This window comes from Lupinus angustifolius, chromosome LG05 (genome assembly GCF_001865875.1).
Source record: "Lupinus angustifolius cultivar Tanjil chromosome LG05, LupAngTanjil_v1.0, whole genome shotgun sequence".
Taxonomy (NCBI): domain Eukaryota; kingdom Viridiplantae; phylum Streptophyta; class Magnoliopsida; order Fabales; family Fabaceae; genus Lupinus; species Lupinus angustifolius.
In genome coordinates this window covers 9823545-9849524 of record NC_032013.1, presented here as the reverse complement: position 1 = coordinate 9849524, position 25980 = coordinate 9823545, and the positions used below count along the sequence as shown (strand labels likewise).

General features: G+C 32.4%; 3 protein-coding genes across 6 annotated transcripts; 1 reads left to right on the top strand and 2 right to left on the bottom strand.

The window, feature by feature from the left end:
- Window positions 1031-3066, bottom strand: LOC109347163. The gene is made up of 4 exons (XM_019586884.1): window positions 2625-3066; window positions 2113-2175; window positions 1960-2034; window positions 1031-1619 (listed from the first exon to the last, which is right to left on the bottom strand). Exons 1-4 carry the CDS (start codon window positions 2997-2999, stop codon window positions 1212-1214), a joined length of 921 nt encoding a protein of 306 aa, XP_019442429.1. The 5' UTR covers window positions 3000-3066; the 3' UTR covers window positions 1031-1211.
- Window positions 6530-12820, top strand: LOC109347690 (tRNA (adenine(58)-N(1))-methyltransferase non-catalytic subunit trm6). 3 transcript variants are annotated; one of them, XM_019587693.1, is made up of 13 exons: window positions 6530-6833; window positions 6937-7064; window positions 8063-8186; window positions 8420-8501; window positions 8572-8642; window positions 9230-9271; window positions 9946-10070; window positions 10300-10393; window positions 10904-11003; window positions 11090-11277; window positions 11358-11463; window positions 11766-11852; window positions 12517-12820. In XM_019587693.1, exons 1-13 carry the CDS (start codon window positions 6712-6714, stop codon window positions 12604-12606), a joined length of 1359 nt encoding a protein of 452 aa, XP_019443238.1. In that variant the 5' UTR covers window positions 6530-6711; the 3' UTR covers window positions 12607-12820. The 3 variants fall into 3 exon arrangements, with proteins under 3 accessions (XP_019443238.1, XP_019443239.1, XP_019443236.1); XM_019587694.1 differs by having other exon boundaries at window positions 6937-7067; window positions 8066-8186; window positions 11096-11277; XM_019587691.1 differs by having other exon boundaries at window positions 6531-6833; window positions 6937-7067; window positions 8066-8186.
- On the bottom strand, window positions 21800-23723 carry LOC109347691 (putative HVA22-like protein g). Of its 2 annotated transcripts, none has more exons than XM_019587696.1 (6): window positions 23595-23723; window positions 23392-23490; window positions 23246-23302; window positions 23073-23136; window positions 22772-22981; window positions 21800-22368 (listed from the first exon to the last, which is right to left on the bottom strand). In XM_019587696.1, exons 1-6 carry the CDS (start codon window positions 23624-23626, stop codon window positions 21913-21915), a joined length of 918 nt encoding a protein of 305 aa, XP_019443241.1. In that variant the 5' UTR covers window positions 23627-23723; the 3' UTR covers window positions 21800-21912. The 2 variants fall into 2 exon arrangements, with proteins under 2 accessions (XP_019443241.1, XP_019443240.1); XM_019587695.1 differs by having other exon boundaries at window positions 21800-22371; window positions 23595-23722.

Below are 25980 nucleotides of genomic sequence, written 5' to 3'. Positions count from 1 at the left end.
AATTTATTTTCAATGCTACACTTTACCTGCGGTTGTGTTCACTTCAAAATATAATTAAAACATGTTTGCTTGGAGGAGGCTTAGAATTATTACCAAATTATCATATTATATAGTTATCATAATCATTAGGTTTATTACATGCTTGGATTAACTTTTGGAAAAAGAGAGTCAAAATGCTGCAGAGAGATAATATGTAGTCAAAAGGCTTAGTATGGTGTTTGCCAACATGCTAGGAACAAAAACGAGGAGATATGATACATACAAATTTTTTACCACATTTATGTAAGCATTTGTGGTAGAAACAAGAAGATATGATACATACAAAGAATACCCTATCATCAACAACCCTACAACCCTGTTCTTATTCCAAATTGTTAATATTTCTTGCTAATCAAAATACTTTAGAAGTGGTTATTTATACACTCTTTAATTTAGTTATTTTTTAGTTTTCAGATAGAAATAATGTACATCATTTCTAAAAATGTATACTTAATATTAAAAAATATAAACACATGTAAACATACATATTTTGCATTAGAAAATAAGAATGCGGATTGACAGGCACGAGAGTGCCTGTCAACACGCTAGTATACATAGAGTCTAATATCTGTACATACATTGTTAGTATAAAAATTTATACACAATCAATATATCATCTACTATTTATTTGCATTACTTTTCGAAGAGTTTATGATAATTAAATATAAATGGTAAATAATGCAGTGACAGTGTATAAATACACGATTAGTACGTAAATATTTTTTAAGAAGAAGGTTTTGTTGTACACATATACATTATCCTTGTAATTGCATTGTTAATCATGTATTCCGCGTCCGCACTCTTATTACTACTAATGGACAGTGGTTAGAATTCACGAGTGTATTATGATCCACACAGGCCTATTAATTCAAAGGTTAGTAAATTCCTTTTTTGTTGTTAAGAATTGACCCCATAAAAGGATTATTTCGGAATCTAATTCCAGTTTTCATTAAACAAAGATTCTCAAATGTTATTAACAAATGTCATTTCCCAAAAGAATAAATTTTTATTGACCTTATAACCTGGACCGAATCTCCCTAATATTACATTGTATCAACCCTCATCCTACAACAAAATTTTCTCCCCCTCTCAAATATTTGAAATTCTAAAAAGAGAGAGGAGAAAATAGGAAAAGGAAAATTAAAATTAAAAATAACATATAATTCATAATACTAACGAGTTTTACTATTTACTATTTGATTTTTGAGCTTATTAATCTGAATCCTTCTCTGCCTCGCTTGAGCTGCAATGGCTCTATTCAAGTCCTTGTTTATTCTATTCATATCCAACGGTTGATGAGACTCCACGTGGATGATCTCTTCACTAGAAGAATGTGATGGAATTGGAAACGACACCGTTTGAAACTGAGCAATGGCTTTATTAGTGTTGAATATTTGGGATGGCCCACATGCTTGATTCAGCATTAGTGATACATATTGTGTTGAATTGGAGACTTGGAATTGAAATTGGTGATGTTGAGGATTTTCAGCCATTGAATTGGGAGTGTTGATTGGCCACCCATTTTCCAATTTGGGTTTTTTGGCTTCACTTTTGTTGGAGCTATTATACCTATCACTTAGCTGCAAATAAATGCCAATTCCAAGAATCAAATTAAGGACATGGATTTGGACACCATCATCATAAAATATTCATACTAGAAAAACTAACAAAGTTTTATAGCATCATCTTACTTAAATATCCTTAACTCTCGGATAAAATGCACTTAAAAATATTATTTTAACACTTATTTAATAGTTTAATGGATCATTTTGAGTTTTTTCAATTTCTTAAAGAACAAATTGTTACACGCAACAATTTTGAGGGACCAAAATATGATTTTAGTCTAGAAAATAATATATAGATATTAAACTCAAATTAAATAAACAAAAGAAAACAGGTAGATGTTAGTGGTAATAGTACCTCTTGTTTTCTTGCTTTTAACTTCAAATTGAAGTCTGAAAGGTGCTGACTGTAACGCTTCACATTCTGTATTTCCTGTAAGATATGGAGATATCCAAAATTCAAGAAAAAGGAGAAAAATAGATCAAACAAAGAGGAAAAAAATATACTTACTTCATTGAGAGAAGCTTTGCTTTTTGTCAAGTCTTCTATACTTCCAAGATAGTATTCTTTCTTCTAATGGATTTTGACCAAACAAAATAACAAAACTCAAAAAATCAGATAACCCGAGAGCGAAATAACACACAATTGATTCTCTGAGCATATAATGAAGAATTCAATTCACTCTATTAGTGTCATATTCACTTCAATAATCTCTAGGATTATGATTCAAGGATTACATACACTAGACCCATTTTCTCGTATACTCATTAAATAACTAATTCTTTTTGGATGCATCCTCCAACAAATGTTGATCCATTAATTGATGAATCATTGATAAAGATAAATATAAAGAAGAACAATTGGAATAGCATGGACAACTTTCTATTTTTATGTATAACTTCTTAATTCTTAAACTAGTTTCTTTGGGATGAAAAACAAAATAGGGAAAATAAAACACACCCAATTAAAAATTCAGATTAAAAAAAACAAGAACAAAGAAACCATAACATAGTATAACATACCCTTTTGAGAGAAGCTTTACACGGCAATGTTTTTTCACCCTTATCATCAGAATCAATAAGAGACAACGACAGAGGCGTTGCCGGACTAGAACCCACCTCATACGGAGGATCCACGGCGGCGCCACCTTGACACAACGGAGGAACAGCATCACAAGTTATTGTTTTTGATGGGGTATCTTGAATTACAGATCTTACCCTTTTGCAGCCCCAAGTAAATGGTAATGATGAAAGAAGTGGAGATTCTAAATCAAAGATCACGTGAGAAAAATCAAGAAGGAGTTGAGCAACTTCGATTTCTTTTTCAATGAACATGTTGTTAATGTTGTCATGTTCTATCTCTTTTCTCTTTTTCTTGTTCACTATCGTAATCTTCATCTTCTTTGTTTTTTCACTTTTGCAGTGAGGGTTTTGTGTGGGAGAGGATTTATGGAATGATGCGAAAAGAGGATTGGAGTGAAAAGAGAAACTGAATATATAGGGAGATTTCTTTTGCTTCTATTTCTATTTTGGGTTTATTTTTCAGTGCCGAATGAATGAATAAAGGGAAGGAAATTGGTGTTGACACGTGGCTTTTGTCTATTTTCTAGGGTTTGAGCAATCCTATACTTTTGTATCATGTCACTAACGTAACCACACCTACAAACAAGTTGTTAATCTAGTAGTATAAGATTTTGCTAGATTTAATAAGGATAAAATATCAATGATTTGGTTATTGAGAGTCATACTTGTTGGGAGAGATAATCACGTATCCCAAAAGTTAGTTCTTTATGATTAAGGGTGCAAACAGACCAGACCGTCTACTAGGGGCCTAGCCTACAACAGGCTAGGCCAGATCAGACTTTTTTCGTGAACATGTCATGCTCAGGCTTTTTGAAAAACCTATTTACTTTAACAAGTCACGCTTTAGGCCATTCAAAAGATCTATTAAGCCTAACATACCGACCTATTTAGTTTTATTATGCAATATATTTATATTATACAATTTTAATATAGGTAATATTATAATGTATATGTAATTTTAATATAAAAATGTATACAAAAGTATAAATTTAATTGTTAGGTTATAAAAGTCTAATTAAAAGTATGAATATTAGCATATTTAAATGTATATATGATGACATATTTCAAGATAATAGACCTGTAAAAAGGCTAACAGGTCAGACTGGGCTTTTAAACATAACAGACTTAGGCTTCGGAAAAAAAATTGAATAGGCTAACAGGTCAGGCGCAGGCTCCTATATGCTATATAGGTTGGCCTTTTTAAAGCAAAGTTTGGTCTGACCTAACCTGTTTCCACCCTTATTTACGATTTACTAAAAAAATAAGTGAAGACTATCAAAAAGTTATAGCAAAGGATACTAAACTATTCTATTTTGGGAAAAGGGTAGTTTTTTTTCTCCTTAAAATGAAATTGAAAGGTTAAAGCAAATAATGCATGCTAAAGTTGGTAGAAATAGTTTTGTTAATACTTTTTTATCTCAATTTTAATTTTTGTTATCAATGAGAAGCATCATTAATAAAATAAAAGTGAAAACTTAAACATTACACTAAAAGCTACAACATAAACCAATGAAATGATATTGTAGAAATCTATTTTCCATGCATTGCAATGATTGTTTTAAGTGATTAGCTATCTATCAACAAAAAAGAAGTAATTATTAATATAAGCTATTTTCTATGTTTTATTTTATATCATATAATTGTTTAAATGATATTAATATGATGTTGGTCTAGCATAATAAAGTCTCACTGAATCTCCAAATATCATATTATGTTAAAGATTTGATTTATGTAAGTAACATTTGTTAGGAGAAAATAATCACACACCTCCAAAAATGATTTGTTTCAGAATATGTATCCTTGTTTCAACTGAGACCAATAAATCAATGTATTATTGAGCTAGGTTCCACATTTAAGGGGAATGATTAGAGTAAGGAACATATAAATGAATAAATTGATCAACTTAATAACAAGGGTTTTGGTTCAGGTGTAATGTTCAGTCTACTTATATGGTTCATAAGCTAAGTCCATTAATGAAGGTCTCCCCAAACCATGTGCTTCCCACATAAAATCAATTGACATAGACGGAGATTCAACTGAGAAGATTATTGGAGAGGTAGCATATATTGATTGAAGTGTGGGGTCCCATTATATAGAAAGTAGCATGAGTAAGAGGCCATGTTGAGTGTTTCATTATAGATAGATAACATTGATACGAATATGAATCGGAGCATCAATACACGTTATATTTGTTGAGCTTTCGGTTACACAATCAAAATACTTACTTAAAAGAGAGTATGCTCTTGTGTGGAAAACTCTAATGCGAAAGGTTTGAATGAGAATATTATTGAAGAATAATGGACATTATCATATGTGTAGAGACAAATTAATTACTAAAATGATCATCAATGAATAATTTGTCTACAAAGTCATAGAGATGACTAGCTACCCTATATTGTCGTGACCAAGACGAAGAATTGTGCTTCAGAGTAACACACAATGTGTGTGATGAGAATTTTCGTTGATTTGTGAAACATCATAAGAAGCATACACCTCAACTTGTTTGTGGAAGTCTTATTCATTTGTATACAGTCATACAAAGGACTTAGAGATGGCAAAACGGGTCGTCCGACTCGTTTAGCCCACACCCGCAAATGTTTGCATAAATTTAAGCGGGCATAGGCATGCCCGCATTGGTTTAACTGACAAAATTCAATGCCCTGCCTGTTTTAAAACTGGAAAGGGCTTGCGGGCGGCCTGCAGACATTGTTGAATAATTAAATAAAAAATAAAAAATTCATATAATAATGAAATTAAATTAAATAAAGTAGTTGAAGATAAAAAATTAACAATTTTTTTGATATTTTATATGAAGTTTAACAAATCACATTAGATTACAATTTGCTTAGGAATTAAAAATCACATTATATCATAACTTATTTAAAATTTTCTTACTTTTTTCTTAAATTATGTTTATGAGTTGCCCACAGGCCGCCCGCATGCTCAAAGGAAATGTCCGCGAACTTAACAGGCAAAACAGGCGGACAAAATGAGCAAGTAGACAAAATTTGTATGCATTATCCATAAAAAAACGTGAGCTATGTGCGCACACCCACAGACAATGCCCATTTTGCTATCTATAAATACATATAAACTTATTTAAGAGAGCCAAAGCTAACATTTAGTTGTCAAAAGGATATCTATCAAAAGCAATTGTATTATCCATTTAAGGATAATACTTGAAGCTTTAGGTCTCACGGCAAAAGACCATATAAAAATGATAAAGTATTGTGGAATAAAATATGTATCACATTAAACCTTTAGAACATAAAATAATCTTCTTTTCAGCTTAATTATTGTTACTTATTGAAGACTTGAATTTAATATATTTTGGGTCTTTCTAATGAGTATTAAACGGTCTCATAATTGTATAAAATAATGATCATTACATACAACAAAATATTCAACAAATTTATATATAAAATAGTAAATACCCACAATATGATAAATTCCAAAAAGAATAAAACGTTAGTATAAAATTAGTTGCATAGGTAAAAAATATTTAAATCCCTTTAATAATGGACTATATGCTATGTATTTGTCACACATCCTTACATGCCTCATGACTGAGAGCACAAGAATCGATTTAAATTATTAGAAATACATTCCAACCCTTTCTCATCAAATTTTTTTATCTTTCAAACTAGGTGAGAATTCAATCTTCAATCCATTCTAAAATGTAACCAAAAAATCATCCCCATTCTAAAACTAAATATTTGGGCCGTTCTGATTTTAGAAGGCCCAATAACATTTCAAGTTGATAGCCTGGCCCAAAGTAAGAAACATGTGGGCCCAATTCACGTCTGAAACGAAACGGTTAACAACTATGATTATACCCTAGTCAGGGTTTTATGCCATAGCTATAGTTTGTGCTGTGAAATACTCAGAAAAAGAAAAGAAAAATACATGCACTCAACCAATTTAGTATTTCAACACTGCATGTAACTTAGATTCTATCTACAATTCTCTCTTACATTTCAATCTCGATTGAAAAAAATTATTTATTCAAATAGTTTGATAGAAGAAAATGTCTGAAAATAATGAAATCAGCAAGAATATCAACGGTAGAACAACATGGGAAGGTTGCAGCGTGTTGCTTGATATCAACGATGGAGATCGTCTCGTTTTTGCTCGTCTCTCTAATGCTGCGTCAGTTTATTTATTATTTGTATTTTTATTATTATTTGATTTATATTTGTTTATCTTAATTTGTGATATTTGTAATTTATTTGAAATGTTGATTATTGTGCAGGAAATTGAAGATTGGGAATAAGAACTATTCTCTGCAACCGTTGATTGGTTGTGCATTCGGTTCTATTTTTCAAGCTGAGAGTGGGCCTCAAGGCCCATTCCTCTCTCATTCTCTTTCTTCAGTTCAAGGTATGATTTGTTCATTCATCTTTGAGATTTTTGGATTTCTGGACATAATTTTGTTTGATTTAGTTTGTTTTCTGATTTGATTTTCAGTGTTTTTTATGCGTTTTTTAATAATTACTAAAATGTCTGTCTTAATGTTACTTTTATGTTGATTTTACCATTTGCTTCAGACAAATAATAATGTGAAGACTGGAAATAGTGAAAACTAGTGTGATTTTGTTTTGTTACTTTTCATGTATGAGAAATTATTTATCATTAGTGTAGTGTAGAGGGTGAGCTTGACGTAAAGTAAGGTTGTTGACCCCGTGACATGAAATTCATGGGTTCAAATATGGGAAACAACCTCTATGCTTGCGAGAGTAAGGCTATGTATATCTATTCTCCCGTACCCAGTGAGTGGGAGCCTTATGCACTATGCAGTCTTTTTTCCTTAGTGTTGTGGAGTATTATCATTATTATTAAGTAAGGCTGTTCTGCTATGTTTGCCGTCATGGTCTATTGGTCTTTGATAAGATAGAACTGTTTTAGGAGTGTGCTGTGTGCATATGATAATGTGAATGTGCTATCTATATGGTTATGGATAAATGTGACTGTGTTCAACCACTTACATATTTGTTCCATGGGTGTTTAATATTTTGCAGCTTAATTATTTTGCTAATGATTTTAATTTGGTATTATGGTAATGTTTGGTAGATGTGTTAGAAAAAGAAATAAAAGAACTTGTGTTAGTGTTGTATTATATGTATGTTCTATTTATAAATAGAATAGAACAGAATTTGAAATTTAAAAATGGAACGTTGTAGTTCTACAAAATGCGGTAAAACCAAAGATATCAGGAATAACATCTTCTCCTATCCTGTTTTGTCTAAACTTCAAATGCTACCTATATGCTTTTCTATGAGACTCTCTTAGATTGGTTTCTTTTTCATCAAGATACTTTTCATAGAATCTACCCTTTCTCCCCCTGCCACATGTGTCTTATCTCTCCATTTGCATTTCAGATGATGATAAGACTGAAGAATTGAAAGAAGGTCAAGTAAATGATGAACCAAGGGACAATCGGGCATTGATTGACAACAATACAGCCCAAAGCCTCACTGGTGACGATATAGAAGCCATGCGAAGGTGAGCACAACTTCCTTAGGATACTCAAGGGAAGGGTGATGAAAAGTTGATATATTCCTTATTGTTTTTTGGATTGGTGTTGGTTCTATATATTTTATTTTGTGTGTGATGTAAAGTTCCGGTACCATTCTTTGTTCATGTGAATTGTAGTATTGTACAACCCACATCTTACTTATTATTTCTTTACCATGCTTATAGGATTCAGTTGTGAAAATAACTTACCTTTTATGCAGGGAGGGTGCAAGAGGTAATGAAATAATTGAAGCTCTCATTGCCAATAGTGCCACATTTGAAACAAAAACATCATTCTCTCAGGTATATTTAAGCATAAAGATATGACATAGTTTATTTGGAAAATGAACTGAATCTCATGTTATGTGTACAGGAGAAATATAGACTGAAGAAACAAAAGAAATATGCGCCTAAAGTGCTAATGAGGCGTCCTGTTGCCCGAAGGTGACCCTGATTGATTTTCACTGTTGTTTTGATCATCATTGTTGTAATCATTATTATTAAGTTATTTATTTCACCTATTGCTAGCAGTTCACATTCCTTTTCTCCCCGAGGAACCAATTAATGTGTTATGAATTATCGAAGATGTACCGAAAGATGTTGCCTATTTTTGCAGCATCTGGCTGTTGTTATGCTGATGGGAAATAGAATTTAACAACATTATCTTTGCCTTTTGGTACTATCCTACAAACAGACTGACTTTGGTGGGACTGACATTATAATGTTTCAGCAGTCAATAGAAAATCATAATGTCTAACAGATATTGCAATATAGCATTCTCTTTGAAGTTGGAATATTGGAAAGAAAATTTTCTTGAAGGAATTAAGAAATATAATATTTTCTAAAAAATATTTGTCCATATTTTCCTCCTTTTAGAAAGTAAAATATAACCAAGCTTATTCATAGAATGTTCCTTAAACTGTTTGTGACATACATTTAATCTTAAATGTCTTCATATATATGTATATCGTTACCATTTTTAATGATGTCTGTACTTAATGTCTGATGGTTGTCACTATTTGGTTTTTCAGCATATGTGAGGCCTATTTCAAGAAGTATCCAACTAAAATTGGGTGAGCTTTATCTTGTCTTTGTGAATGTCACTTTCCTTACATGTTTACTGTTTGCATTTTGTTTCTATTAGAACTGAGGGTTTTTTGGGAGCACAAAGTAAACCGTGAAGGGAGCACATGATTTGGTCCTAGAATTTCTGTGACTTTGTATTTGGTTAATTTGGTCCAAACATGTATAATATCTTTATTGCGCACATGGGGTTTAATTAAGGGAAGAAAGAAGGAAAAAGAAAAGAAAATTTTAGCATCGCTTGTGTTTAGAGTTTTCAATAAATAGACTGGTTTGTATTGCAATTGCAGTTGTGGTTATCAATGTCTCTACTGTGCTTGTTTGTTGAGGAAGAAGAAAAGAGCAAATTTTAACATCGTTGATATCGAGTTTTGAATAAATAGAGGCTGTGATACATGGCAACTGCTGTTGTGTGGTTATCTACGAACCATGAAATTCTAATCAACGTAATTTAGTCTCAAATTTTAATTCCTTTTCATTTTAAATATGGGTTTGCCAGGATGCTACAATTCCGAGTTCATATTTCCTTGTGTTTTGGATTTCTGTATCCTGTGCACCGTCTTTATGACTTGATATATATAGTTAAAGTGATATGCTCATTGTCACCAAATAAAGTGACGTATCTGTTATTGATATTGTTTTTAACTGGTTATTGATTATTCAGATTCTTGCGGGTGGATACATTGGCTCTTCTACTTTCCTTGGCTAATGTTTCTTCAAGTTCCGACGTTCTCGTAGTTGATATGGTTGGTGGCCTTATTACTGGTGCAGTGGCAGAACGTTTAGGAGGTATCATTAAATTTTTTAACTAAGTTCACCATTTAGATATTGCTGATTTTTTTACATAAGCTCTGTAATAAACTGTGAATCATCACTACAATGACAATATAGCAATGAAACGGTCCTTTCCTGTAAATACACTCATTTGGCTGGTAGTGCCGACTCTATAGAGTTAAGCAGCTCAGTTAGATGCATTATACTTACAAAGTTATAATTGAAAGTGAAAAATGTTTTACAGGTACAGGTTTTGTATGCAATTCATATATTGGGAAGTCACCACATTCCATGGATATTGTTAGGATATTTAACTTCAGTGATGAAATCTGCAAGAGGTGAGATTATGTGTTTTATTTCAGTTAGTCAAGCTTTTTTTCAGATTAAAATCGTTGAAACTGTTGTCATTCTTCTTGCAGTTGTAAGCTGTAAGTCTGTAATTAATTTTTCAGTTCAAAATCATTTTTAAGCTTTAATTTCTTACAGACAGGTTTAGACGGGCTTGAGTTAACCTTGACATTTTACTTCATTAATGCAATTATATTTGAGCATGTTTAGATACATTTGAAAAATATGATACTTTAAGAAGCCCTGTGAAAAAGGTGAAATTCATGGGAATTCTTCTGAGATAAGTGTATGAAGTTATATGGTTAATTCCCATGAACTTCATTCCCATGAAGTTATATGATATGGCAATTATATTTGTGTTATGTGAAAAATGCATTTGTCCTCTCTTGCACTCATATGGTTAATTTCACATAAGGTGGTTTGTTTGAAACTTTGAATGTATCTGTTCCAATGTTTGGGTTCTTTCCTCTGGCAGTGTTATCATCTTTTACTTGTTGCAGAATTTTGCGGTCTCCCATCTTGGACTTGTTGTCACAAAAAGAATTGCCTGAACAAGTTCTGGAGCATGCTGATGTCTGCAATCTAGAAAGCCAGTCAAATGTTAGTATACTTCATTGGTTCATGGATATCCTGATTGATTCTGTATTACTTTTTGCACACTTTATCACAGGATTTTATGTTTGCAGGAACAGATTTGTGCTTCAGTCAGCATGGAGAAAATCTCTCTTTCATCAGAAAATGGAATTTCTGATCTTGGTGCAGAGAATACTGAGAATACCAACATTCCTGGTAAAAGAGTTAGCAAAGCTGCGAAGGCAGGAGAAAAGGCACCACCAGAAGTCATTGAGTCGTGGAAGGAAAATGGTTTTTCTAGGTATATGTAGTTGAATAATTGACTTCACTATTCAAAGAATATTTAATTTGACTATTTTTCTTCTCCGCTTCTTTGTACAGCCTAATTATTGCCGCACCAGAGTCTGATACTTGGACGTTGGTTAAAGATCTCTTGCCCGTTTTATCAAATTCTGCTCCTTTTGCTATTTATCACCAATATCTTCAGGTAAATTAATTGGCATGTAATTGATGTTCACACGTAATGATATTTTAAAATAATTTAGTTCATTTCTTCAATGTTGTGGATCAAATGTTGTTTGTTCTGGCTGTCTCTGGTTACAAGTTTTTACATCAGGAGCATTTCAAAGATAGTTCACAAATACTAGCAGTTCTTTTAAGAGTCAAAACATTTCTGACTTACATTAATGAAATCTTTATGTATATTTAAGTTGAAAGGGGCTTTTCCTTTGCCACTAAATACCGAAGAGATTATATTCTTCTGCTCACTCAGCTCTGTTTAAACTGCAGCCTCTTGCAACTTGCATGCACAATCTACAGCTTGGCAATATGGCCATTGGGCTGCAAATATCAGAGCCTTGGTTACGTGAATACCAGGTTTGTATTTATTTTTGTTTGTCATTATCAATATTTTTAAAATTGACATGGATATTATGAAGTCTTTTGGTATTTAAGTGAAAAAAGCGAAAATAAAATAATTGCTCTCTCGTCTATTTAAGCAAGAGTTTTCCGAACTTGCTCATTTATTTCACAAGTTTCTGGTTTAGAAAAATTTAAGTAGCTTGCTTCATATACTAAAAGTCATTTGCTTTGTACACAGTACCCCTGAAACACAGACCTATGTAACACAATTTATTTGTACTGCAGTATTTATGGAGAGTGCTTTCTTCATTTTGTTCAATTTCCTGAATGCCACCTTTGTCATTTTTCCCAACCAAATTGAGGAGTGAAATGTTGTAGTGTTAAATGAAGGAAGATTACTTGCATATTTTGTTTGTTTAGGGTTTAGTAGTTGGCCATGATTTGAATTTGATCAAATATCAAATTCGTTGTCCCAAATTTTTGTCACTCCATTGCGAAAAACTTCTGATTCGTCAAAACACAAAAAATAATAATAAAATGTAGTAAACTATAATTTTTGACCAATTTGAAGTGTTTGACACACGGAGTGACAAAGTTTGGGACATCTGATATGATCCAAATTCAAATATAGACATAGACACCTTCATCTGCAATAACGGTTTAATCACACATGTTGCAGGTACTTCCATCAAGAACTCATCCTTGCATGCAAATGAGCGCATTTGGTGGCTACATTCTTAGTGGTACTAAGATATGTGATAATAGCTAATTCCATCTCCACAAGAATAGTTTTTCGGTAATTGTCCCTTCATCTGCCAAAATGTACATTAGTTATTTCGTTTACTGACTACAAAACTTTTTGTTGCTGCATAATTTTTATTGTGGGGTTGTTTTGTGATATTCTGTATTTTATATAGCTTTGTATTTTATACCATTTCTCAACTAATTTCTTAATAATACTCGAGTTGCGTTCGCTATTTTCTTACAAGTATTTGTTACCTACTTTTTGATCTTTAGCTGTTTTTTTCTTTCTAGAAAAAGTTGCAACCCATACCCAAACATATTCTTTTTGAAATGGATGGTTTTGGTTTATAGTATTAGTGGGTATCTCTTAATTCATTTATATATTAATTTTGCTGTCTGATTTTGACCTATTAAGCCGGTTATATGAGATATATCTTCTAATTTGATGTCAGCCTCCACAATCAGAAATTTGTTTGTAATCATTAAAAGCATCTTTATCCATACAACTCGTCAAAGTTGCATAAATGGCTCTACTCATAATTTTCGATATATTTAAGCCTCCATTAAGATAGATAACTACCATTCACTTTATAAAATGTTATTCAGTTTCAAATGCATATGTCCATTTGACTTTTTTCAATAAATTTCATGCAGATTCATAATTGAACTTTTCCCACTCATCTCAATTAAATAAAAATAGAATAGAATTTATGTCACTCTCTTAGCTCTTGCTTTTTTATTGCCTTTCCACAATATGCTTGTAGCACCCAACATGTTTTAAAGTAAGACTTTCTATCAATGTCATTGTGATTTAACGTTGATGTTTCCTTTACTCAATACTTCTCAAGATGGTTTTATTCTCTCTAATCCTTAACTAAAATGTCTGATTTTTTTGTAACCGAATCCTTTCAATCATTCAGCCATGATTAATGAGAAGTTTATCTTCATTTCAGTGTGAATCTTACTCTAGCTTTTTTCTAGCTAGTGAATCCTCCTTCATAAAGCTCGATAATTTTCGAGTCGACTTTGGTTGAAAATAATGATACTTTGGACTCAGAATTTGACCTGAATGGTGGGTTAGTTGGCAGTGATGGAAACATGAGATATTGATATGGGAATTACAAGGTAGAAAACTATTTATTTGGAATGTTTGGGTTACTTTTGTGAAGAGCATTGCTATATCCTCCTACTAATCCTCATGTCATTTGTAATCCAATCATTAATAATTAAAGTATCTTATTGTGACACATGTCATCTTCTTGTGGGTAGGAGGATTAGTAGGAGGATATATCATTTTCCTTTTAGAATTTGAAATAAAAGGAGAATTTCTGAACTCAAATCATTAATTTTTTATATTTACTTGTTTTTTTTATCAAAAACAAGTTTACACAATCAATTTGGCAAACTATAATGCAAATATCTAGACTAACAGAATTTTAATAGCGTAACTAAAATTCTAATTACATATTTCTGCTCACGTTATTGTCTAATTATACCACACTTCTAGTCTAATTCGCCGCATAATTAATACCTATCTAGCTTTTCTCAGTTTCAATTGCTGAATGTTGTAAACCTTCCATGAAGATGTATCTCCCAAATGATGTCTCCCACTAATAAAAATATAATATATTAATTAATGATTTATTATGATTATTATTGATTTTTACTTTATTATCATCAATCAACCATTGACATAACATAAAAAGCAAAATCAGCTTCCGGAGAGGATATCAGGATTGGGTTTGGCGCAAAATATTCTGATTCCAAAACCACCCAGGTCTCCATTATTGTAGCGGTACAATTTCTTGTAAAACCAAAGTCAAACTAGAGTAGACAATATCGTTGAGTGTGCATGTCAACTTTCTCTACTCATAGACACTTTGACACCGGCAAATTTATTGACATGGAATAGTTTGACTATAAATTTATCATAATAGTGTAAATTTTGTACTTATTACTAAAATAATGTAACTTTATGTAAATTGGCTACGTTATGGTCGTTTCCTTTTTTTCTCCTACGTCCACATAAATCGGCAACCGTGTGGATTTTTTTTTAATATTTCATGAAACACGTCTCCCCAATGGGAGTTTTTAGTTTTTTCCACCATCTCTCCCAAATCAGTATGTAGGTATGAGTTTTTTATTTTATTTTATTTTACTCTCCTAATTCGGCAATTTTATAGGAGTTATTTGCGAATTTTTTCTTGCCCTATCTAAATCGTCCACCGAAGTGAAAATTTTTGTGTATAATTTTTTGTTTATGTATCTCCTTATCCACAACCCTACTGCATAGATTGATGAATATTTTTGCTCAACACTAATGTTATTAAAAAATATATTACAATATTAAAATTTTAATTTATTAAATCCCAAAAAACTTTAATGACGTCTATGTGATGAAATGCCACATGGAGGTGGTTCTCTCCTTCTTGGCGATTGAACTTTTAATTGTTTTTCATTTTGCTGCAAGATTCTCCCTCTACCGCGTGTCGTCAATTGTAGCTCCTCCTCATCCTCATCATCTTCATCAACATCCTCAACCACAACTTCGTCATCAGTCTATTGCATACTAAAAATGTTTGCAGACGGTATAGTATGACGATAATACTGTTGTGATTTGTATGTTGATAATGGTTAATTGAAGTGGTAGCAAACATTGATGGTAGTGAGATTTGAGTACTTGATGACAACTAGGTGGATGTATAATTAAAATTTCCGAACCCATAGGATTGCTGTTGTTGAGGCGTAACTGATGAAGTATGTGCTTTATGAGTATCTGCTTGAGTTAGTTGTGGAGCCTCAGTTTCCGACATATTATAATGATGAGTATGAGAAGCTTCATCAATATGGGTAGAGTATGTACAGGGTATAACTCAGCTATTGCTCCCATTATTTCACGTCCAAATGAGAAGACATTACATAAAGATTGTGTAGGATTTACTAAAGAAGCTGGAGGACGACTCTGATTGCAAATTCTTTTTGTAAACTTGTACAGAAAAAATTAGGAGTTAATAATATAATTAAATGCAAAATTTAATTTATAAAAAAGATGTTATCATTCTATGAGAGTGTGTTCAATCTCAAGATATGTATCTTTTAGTCCTTTTGAGTGTCACTGCATATATTCAGAGTAGTGGTTCAAAGGTAGGGTATTAATGGGTAAACCATCGACCACATAGTTTTCCCTATTATTTCATATTTGAATCCAGTGACAATGCTTATGTGGTCAGTCACAATCACTTTTGCCACGTAAGTAACTTTATGAAGTTTTTCACAATTCATGGATCTTGTGGGATTGATTGATCAAAACCAAATTGCCTCATAACTCGATCAGTAGATACCATTCCATAATTGTGAAACAAATTAGTGGCACACATGATCGGCTTATCTCAGAGAGGTTTGACAGAAAATGCAATTGGTAGAAATGTTAATAAAGTTAAGTACATGTTGTATATGATGTAAACTCATAAACATAAATATGCATTTGCTAAATGCGTAATAAACATAAATATACATTTGCTAAATGTATATGTTAGCTCATTATACAAACATAATTAAAGAGAGTAAAATATATACAAACATAATAATAAACTAATAAATATTATTTTTATAGAAATGATATTTTTACAAAAATAATATTTTTACAAACAGAACCTATTTGACCCTTACTAATAAATACAAATAGTATACCTGATCCATGTTCAGACGGTCAGACATTACACATATAATATTAACAGCATGACCAAGGATGTTGGTAGTGATCAAATGTTGTGACCACCGATTATTAATCATTGTTAGTTAGTAAATATATTTGAATAAATATTTTTAATTAAACATTCACATATAATAATAAAATAAATATGTACCTTTTGACCAATGAAAATAAGGTATAGTTGTGTTGCACAACCTTGACGCAAGATTTTGAATGCGATCATATGCCCATGATTGAAGGAGTAATAGACATCCTCCAATCTCTTTTTGATCACTGATATTTGCTGCATGACATAGTCCTCGATAAAGACAAGTCAATACAACCGAGCCCCAACTATATTGGAATGTCTCCATTAAGTCCTCAAACAATGTCATATACATAAGGCGGACTCGGTTACCTGATGTATCTGACATGAGAAATCCCCCGATAATTCTCAAAATAAATACTCTAGCGTGTAGTTGAATAACAACTTCATGATAATTCTCTAAGAGTTCACGAAATGTTCTCTCAAGCCAAGTGAGCTTCACCCTCTGTCCCATTAATTCGTTACCTATAGGGACAATACCCAACAACCGGAAGCAAAGTGCTTCCCAATCCATAGTTGTCAATCTGGTAACAACTTGTCTTCAATCGGAATGTCAAGTTGGTAAGTCACATCCTCAAGAGTGATGCTAACCTCTCCACATGGAAAGTAGAAAGTATGTGTCTCTAGCCTCCATCTCTCGATTAATGCCTAATAGTATATGGTTGTTGATTTTTACTGCTCCAAGTGTCAACAAGTTACCAAAAGTAGTATTATGTTGCATATAACTTGCAACATTGGCTCAGAAGGTACTGATTGTCAGAAACAAGATATAGGCCGAAAAGTGCATTCAATCCCATTCCAGACATTGTTTGATATATGAACATTTTGTATTGTTAGTAGAGAAGTATCAATTAGCCTGGGATTAAGGTGCTTCATTACAAAGTGTGAAAAAAATGTGAAAAAATTGTGTAGAGAGTCTGTAGAAAGTGTGAAGAGTAGATGAATGTACTTGGGTATTTATAGTAATGGTAAGTATGAATGGGTGAATGTGAAATGAGTTTGTTAACCGAAAGTATGTGTCTCTAGCCTCCATCTCTCGATTAATGCTAATAGTATATGGTTGTTGATTTTTACTGCTCCAAGTGTCAACAAGTTACCAAAAACAGTGTTATCTTGCAAATAACTTGCAACATTGGCTCAGAATGTATTGATTGTCAGAAACAAGATATAGGCTTAAAAGTGCATTCAATCCCATTCCAGACATTGTTTGATGTGAAGAGTAGATGAATGTACTTGGGTATTTATAGTAATGGTAAGTATGAATGGGTGAATGTGAAATGAGTTTGTTAACCGAAAGTATGTGTCTCTAGCCTCCATCTCTCGATTAATGCTAATAGTATATGGTTGTTGATTTTTACTGCTCCAAGTGTCAACAAGTTACCAAAAACAGTGTTATGTTGCAAATAACTTGCAACATTGGCTCAGAATGTACTGATTGTCAGAAACAAGATATACGCTGAAAAGTGCATTCAATTCCATTCCAGACATTGTTTGATATATGAACATTTTGCATTGTTAGTAGAGAAGTATCAATTAGCCTGGGATTAAGGTGCTTCATTACAAAGTGTGAAAAAACTGTGTAGAGAGTCTGTAGAAAGTGTGAAGAGTAGATGAATGTACTTGGGTATTTATAGTAATGGTAAGTATGAATGAGTGAATGTGAAATGAGTTTGTTAACCGAATTTAGAGTGTGAAGAAAATATTTGAAAAAAGTGGATGAATGTACTTGGAGATTTAGAGTGTGAAGAAAGTGTTAACTAAATTTTTGAAAAAAATATTAACACCACAATCAGCCACTTTGTAACCGAGTTTGTTATGAAAATATTTTCCACAACAATCAGCTAACACTTTCTTCACACTTTCTTCATATTTACACTTTCTTAAGTAGCATGTAATTTGTAATATCGGGGTCTCATACATTTGACAAAATATATTATTAAATATATTTTTGCATAATTTTTTTTAATAATTTTTAAACATAAAGATCAAAGCTAATAAAGAATTGTCTAGTTGGAAAGAATTTTATCATATTCCATACGAAGAAGCATTCCAACCTCATTGTCAACAAAGCTAAAAAAGTGGATGCATGTACTTGGAGATTGAGAGTGAGAAGAAAGTGTTAGTCGAATTTTTGAAAAAAATATTAACACCACAATCAGTCACTTTGTAACCGAGTTTATTAAGAAAATATTTCCACAACAATCGGCTACTTTGTAGCCGATTTTCTTTACAATTTAACAAAATAATCAGCCACTTTAAGGTCGATTTTCTTTAAAATATACATTGTACCAGAATAATTTTGAACGTTAATTTCATTACATTAAATTCATTCATTCATTTGCACGTTAATTTTGGACCTTGGACTTAAATTTCATTCATCCGTTTGCATATTAATTTCAATAAGTCATGCACATAAATATTTGGTCAATAGTTGTTGTAAAGAATCTCTGCATATTACATGTTTTTCCCTGCATTTCCTATTGAATGGCTTTGAATCACTGAATGACTGAATACCTCAAGAAATCTATGCACTCAAGGAATTATTTTCAATGACTTTAAATCACTTTAAATGCAGTGTATTGTCATTCAAGGGAATCTCTAAATCATCCATTGTCATTCAATAAACATGCATTCTCATTCACTATTTCAATTTCAATTTCAATGTACTCACAATCTAACTATTCACTCACACGATATGTTATAGTTATTAATACATTTAGTTACAGTTATATGCATAGTATACATATTTTATAATTATAATATATATGTTTCATAGGTATAGCATATATATTTTATAGGATACATATTTTATAATTATAGTATATATGTTTCATAGTTATAGTATATTATTTTATAGTATACATATTTTATAATTATAGTATATATGTCTTATAGTTTATATATTTTATAGTATATATGATCAACAATGCCTAAATTGATTGCCTTAACGCTTGAGTGAAGCAATCTGGAAACGTACTTTGTGTAAGATTATAAGGCTTGGAATATGCATAAGTATTTTGTCTTATTCACACCCATATTCTTCTTCACGTGAAGCAAAAGTATAAATGAAAAGAATGACATAATAAAAATAAAGATTACAAAATAAACTACTCATTATGGAAAGGTTGTGTAGAACTTTTCCTTCTCTAGATCGTAGTGGACATGTCTTTCTATTATGCCTCTCAGTTCTATATCATCCACATTTTATAATTTGTTCAACAGGAACTTCATTCATCTCATTATGAATGCGTGTAGTTTTCGGTCTTCCACTTCCACTTCTTTTCATTATGAATGAATATTGGACCTACAAGATGAACCAACATCGACCTCATCCTCATCACTACATATTTCAATGTCTTCTTCATCACTAAAATTGCTAACAATATCTCTTAGAATAGCCATCTATATTTAACAAAGTAATAATATTAAAAAAAAATTAACAACTAAATATACTACAGTTAAAAGAATATTATAAAATATAATAGCTCCAAGTGAGAATACTAACCTCTAATCAAGTAGCAATATGTATGAAAAGAATAGCTTAATGAGATAAGTGTCAAAGAGTGCTACAATGGGAAGAAGTTTAAGAAGAAATGTTTTTAGGAGAAGAAGTTTAAGAACATATAAGTTTTTAGGAGAAGAAGATTGAAGTGTTTGGTGATTATATAGGAGAAGAATACTGGCAACTAAGTTCCCCATTTGGAAGAAGAAAACTAAAACAAATAATAATGAAAAAACTCCTAACCAATGGACGATTTAGGTTATGAATTATAAAAAAGAATTAAACAGAAAACTCATTTGTGGTAGCCGATTAACGTAGGGCAAAAAAAATTAAAAGCTCCATCGTTGTAGCTGATTCATGTGTAACTGGTAAAGAAAAAAATTCACAAAAGACTCCTTTAGAATTGTCGATTTAGGAGAGAGTAAAATAAAATGAAAAACTCCTACCTACATGCCAATTTAGGAGAGAAGGTGTGGAAAAAAAAACTAAAAACTCTCATTAGGGAGACGAGTTTCATGAAATGTTAAAAAAACTCCTGCACGATTGCCGATTTATATGGGTACAGGAGAAAAACAAAGGAAACGACCATCTATGAAGCATGGATACTGATACGTGTGTCGGATACGATACGTATCCGATCCGTCGACACACATTTTTTCCAAAATACAGGATACAATACGTTCAGGGATACACGTATAAAATAATAAAAACACATAAAATATGATAAAATTATAAGTGTAAATCAAAATATCCAAAGTAAAAAATATAATGGAAATTTAAAATCGTTGTCCTTCATAACATATCTATCTTATCTTATTTTAATGAAAACGAATATATCCTAAAATCATTGCCCTCCATAACAAATATATATTATCCTATTTTAATGAAAATAAATCTATTTTATCCTGATTTATTGGAAACGAATATATCTTATCTTGTTTTATTGTAAACGAATTTATATATCCTATACTTTACTGAAAACGAATCCATATATCCCATATTTTATTGAAAATGAATCGGATAGTGTCTTAATATTTATTTATTTTATTTTATTTTTTAATTTTTGGATACTCTATGGATACGTATCCTTCGCGAATCTGAGCGTATCCGTGTTGGACACCGACACGTGAGGGTGTTTGACGAATCCGTATTTCATAGACGGCCATAACATAGCTGATTTACATAAAGTTGCACTACTCTGATAATAAGTACAAAAGTTGCACTACTATGATAAATTTATGGTCAAACTAGACCATGTGAGTAAATTTGCCCTTGACACCTTCCCTTTTGAAAATGGAAACTATGACTTCCTGCTTTTATCCTACTACACTATCCTGTGACATATAGGAAGCAAAAGTGTAAGCGGTGCCTCATAATTAGTCTCTATATATAAGAATAACCAAACCTTTATAGCGGGATCTACAATTAGTGTTTATATATATGTAAAAGAATATTTACATCATCTCAGGTAGGTGCGCCTTTCATGCAGTTGTCAGTGCAGCAGGGGAAAAGGATTTGAAGCCATATATAGTATAGTATTTGTTTTATAGAAAATATGCTATCAAAGATATTACTACATATTAATTTTTTATACATGTTCATCCTTTTATTAAATACTATCAAATGCCTAACAACCTTCCTTCACATTTTATCTAAGTTTAGAATCGACTATATATAACATCGAACACATACATAAGTTTAAAATTAAATTAATTTTCTCCATCCTCAACCATATGGTTAAAAGTCACACATTCTACCATTGAGTTAAGACAACTTCAGTTTTAACCCATCTAATTGGATAAAGACTTGATTGTTCATAACTTAATCCGTTAAAATATGTCAATATAAAGTGGAAGTAGGTTACTAACGTTTCCATTCCAAGACAATCTCTAAAACAAAATAAAATGAAGAACAAATGGTAAGGAAACTAAAGACAACACATTTACATAAGTTTTTGCAAGTATTCAATACACAACATTGTCCACTTACACCTCCTTCAAGCTAAAAAACACACAACATTTATATTGTTGCACTACCGGGTTACTACTGATCTGATTTTTCTTAATCTGCCCCGGGTAACCCTAATACTTTCCTCCATTATAGTCTCCTTAGTAGGAGGATTCCCATTTTCATTTGCTGAAGAGGATGAAGATGCTGCTGCTGCTTCATTCTGCTTTCGCTCTGCCTCTGTTGATGCAGATTGGTTCGTCGTTTCGGGTATAGGATTAGACTTCTGGGTAATTAGAACTTCTACAGGAGGCTTAGAATTTGCCTTCTGGTTATTTAAATCTGCTATAAGAAGAGAAGCTAGAGAAGTTGCTTTAGGCACCTTTGGAGAAGCCAACACTTCCTGTACTTCCTTCTGGAGCTGAGTTGAAGATATGCTAGAGGTAGGAGATGGAGGTTCCTCATCTTGTGGTTGTGCTGTCGCAGCTGGTTGGCGATTAGTAGGTGCAGGTTGATGGACCCTCCCACCCGGTCCTGATCGTTGCTGTGATTTCAGGAGACAGCATTCATTTTAATGAAAATCAATTATTTATCTACAAATTTATGTTAAGAACTAAAAACAGTAGAATATTTAACATGTAACTTGAAACAGATATCATGGAAGGAGAAATATCAGTATGTTCCTTATCTAGAACTTATTCCGATTTTCTTTAGAAAAAGTCATTATAGGTATTAGTTTTTCTCCTTCTGCAAAATATAACTCCTTCCTAGTTATTAGCTTCTGACAGGCACATCTGGAAATCAAAGTGTACATAAAACATAATCTAAAAACAGAACTGATAAAGGAAATTGCATAATATTTTGCCTCATTAAAATTCTGGCGAAGTTGAGTCACACTCAAACATAATTACAGCAAAGACCGATACATGATTGTAATCAACTACCTGAGCGGGGCGAGGTGATGGCGTTGATTGCGCAGCAACAAATTGCAAAATGTCATATATTCTAGTTTGGCCATAACTAGCAGCTCTTTGCCAATACAAAACTGCAATATCTCCAGCCCACGTCCTTAGTTCCGACAAGCTACGATCAATTTCTGGCTCATGTTTTGCAACATATGGTCTAAAGAAGGAATCATACACATATTTTGTTCCCTAACACAGATGTAATAAATTCAACCATCAAGTTGGAGAAAAGGAAATAATAAAGTAATATCAGATTCAACCACAGTAAATAATTCTATACCTTAGTTTTAGGGTACCAAAGAAATATGAAAAAGAACAACTTAGCTTCACTGTACATTGGAACCCTTCATGAGGAAGACATCAATGCAAAATTAAGAAGGCATAATAAACGTTTTTTGAATAAGAAAAACAGATATATCATTTTCTGAACACATCTAAGACAGAATCCTCTACCATGATATAAAAGCATCACCAATTCTCTCACATACTGCTAAAACAGCAACCAAAATCCTGCAATACAGGGAAAAAGAAAGTAGTTATCAGTATACATAACTATAAGGTGCCAATATAACTTTAACATGGATGATCAACATATATACCAATACTGGCACCAAAAGCGAAGTTGTTCAATTTCTGGTTTATTCTTTTCAACTACTTTATAGCATTCATAGGCTGGGTAAGCATATCCCAAAACCATTCTGCCAATACATAAAAGGGCAAATAAATTTAGTAAATTTCAAATACTAGAGTGGAAACCATTTATAGAAGATAAATTGGAAATTTAAAATGCCATAAAACATACACAAGTGCCCTTATAATGAATGATCCTATCATTTTGTATCCCTGTCATTGAAAGAAAGATAGCTGTTATGCCAAATACCATTGCTCAAAGCAACTGAAACTGAAGCATAATGATATGGATAGAGTATAATTCATGTATTGCAAAATTAAGTTCACTTCACTAAATGAACTTCACTATCAGGATAAATAAAATCAAAGCCAAAAAAAGAAGTTGCAATTTCATGCTCATTAAAATTGCAACATAATCAATTTACATCTTGATCTAAAAGATAAAAAATTGCAAACATAATAATATCCTATAGGCTATATATTGTCCATTATTTTCCACAACTCATTTTTGGTTTTCTCTCTGAACTTTCACAATTAGCAACTTCAGTGATCTTAGAACAATATGATAATAATAACAAAATAATAATAATAATAATAATAGTAATAATAATGGGAAATTACAATTAACTCCCTTGAGATTTGAGTTAATAACACCTTACAGCCTTTTGTTTCAAAATCTACACTACACGAGATTCAGTTATCACTGCACTTTCCTCCCCAAAGGGATGGTTAGTGTAATTACACTGAGGTCAGTATAATTTTTCCTACTAATAATATTAATCATCATAATCTTTTGACAACAAATTAGGCGAGTAGTTCATTTGTTTTAAGTTCTGATTGTGGCCTTACACTAACAAGTAACCGTATTTTGAATTAGGAGGCAGAGAATATATTATACAATAATAGAAGTAGAGCCACAAAATCCAGAAATTAGGTTGAAGCAAATGCAAAGTGAAGATCAATATCAATATCACGGTCCAACAACACAGCATTATCACATTTAATATTAATAGCATCCAATAGAATAAATTAAATCATTTTATTTAATCAAAATATCCGTTCGTTTTAGTAGGTGACATAAATAATACTTGAAAATAGGAAGATATGGATAATAAATGAAAATAACATATAAGAGTAAGTTTAGGAGGATTTAAGGGCGTAGATTATCACATATAGCATATAACATATAAGAGTTAAGCTTTCCTTTTAGCTTCATGATCTCATCTTCATTACTTCCTGTGATGACCAGATCATCTACATATAGGCATAGTAGGATCACTTCATTTGTTGCAGTGATGCATACATAGACTCCATGTTCTACTGTGCATTTGGTGAAGCCAATTGAAGCTAGGAAGGAGTCTATTCTTTTATTCCAAGCTCTGGGAGCCTGCTTTAATCCATACAAAGCTCTTCTAAGCCTTAGCACTTTGTCCTTTTTCCCTGCTATTTCAAATCCACGAGGTTGAGTGATGTACACAACTTCTTCAAGAGGCCCATTCAAGAAGGCACTCTTGACATCAAGCTGCCACAACTTCCAATCATTTCTACTTGCCAAAGCCACAATTAGCCTTACAGTTTCAAATATGGCAACAGGGGCAAACACCTCTGAGTAGTCATATCCTTCCCTTTGCATATACCCTTTTGCCACTAATCTGGCTTTGTGTTTGGAGATGCTTCCATCAGGCCTGCACTTTACCTTGTATACCCACTTTACAGCAATAGGATGCTTGTCTATTGGTAGATTAGCTAGTTCCCAAGTATTGTTTTTCTCAATTGACTTAATCTCATCCTCCATAGCACTGATCCATACTTCTTCCTTGATTGCTTGACTAAAGGTAATTGGTTCAGCTTCAGCCATGAGTGCAAAGTGGATTAAGTCACCTTCTTCTGTAACTGCATCATCTGCTAGCATCTCGAATTCACTAAGTCTTGCTGGTCTGCTTCTTGTTCTTGAAGGTCTAGATTCACCCCTTTCTGAGCCTGAGATTGTGTTTGTTGCCTGTATGCTCTGTATGTTCTCATGCTCTTCTTCTATTGGCACTGTGACCACTGCTTCTTTGTGTTCAATCTTCTTGAGAATATCATTCCAAGTACTCATCTCATCAAACTTGACATCTCTGCTGAAAACTACTTGTTTTGTTACAGGATTGAGCAGTTTGTATGATCCAGTTGAGTTGTAGCCAACAAAAATCATCAACTCACATTTATCATCTAGTTTCCTCCTGATCTGGTCTGGTATATGTCTATAGCACATAGAACCAAACGCTTTTAGGTGTTTTACTGAAGGTTTCTTCCCTGTCCATACCTCTTCAGGAACCATATTGTTGAGCCTTTGTGTAGGACATCTGTTGAGGACATATGTAGCAGTTGTGACTGCTTCACCCCATAGGTTGTGAGGAAGACTTTTGCACTTGAGCATACATCTTACCATATTCATCACTGTCCTGTTTCTTCTCTCAGCTAGACCATTGTGTTGTGGAGTGTATGGAGAGGTGACTTCATGAATTATGCCATTGTCTTCACAGAATTTCTCAACTTATTTTGATGTGAATTCCCCT

Excerpts from the sequence above, each read along its gene's own strand:
- LOC109347163 (XM_019586884.1), bottom strand. The coding sequence starts at position 2,999 with ATGAAGATTACGATAGTGAACAAGAAAAAGAGAAAAGAGATAGAACAT. Across the intron at positions 2,035-2,112 it reads GCAAAGCTTCTCTCAATGAA|GAAATACAGAATGTGAAGCG; the intron begins GTAAGTATATTT and ends CATATCTTACAG. Across the intron at positions 1,620-1,959 it reads TAAAAGCAAGAAAACAAGAG|CTAAGTGATAGGTATAATAG; the intron begins GTACTATTACCA and ends ATTTATTTGCAG.
- LOC109347690 (XM_019587693.1), top strand. The coding sequence starts at position 6,712 with ATGTCTGAAAATAATGAAATCAGCAAGAATATCAACGGTAGAACAACA. Across the intron at positions 7,065-8,062 it reads TTCTCTTTCTTCAGTTCAAG|ATGATGATAAGACTGAAGAA; the intron begins GTATGATTTGTT and ends TTTGCATTTCAG. Across the intron at positions 9,272-9,945 it reads AAGTATCCAACTAAAATTGG|ATTCTTGCGGGTGGATACAT; the intron begins GTGAGCTTTATC and ends TTGATTATTCAG.
- LOC109347691 (XM_019587695.1), bottom strand. The coding sequence starts at position 23,626 with ATGATAGGATCATTCATTATAAGGGCACTTGT. Across the intron at positions 22,982-23,072 it reads TTTGGTACCCTAAAACTAAG|GGAACAAAATATGTGTATGA; the intron begins GTATAGAATTAT and ends CATCTGTGTTAG. Across the intron at positions 22,372-22,771 it reads CATCACCTCGCCCCGCTCAG|CAACGATCAGGACCGGGTGG; the intron begins GTAGTTGATTAC and ends CTGAAATCACAG.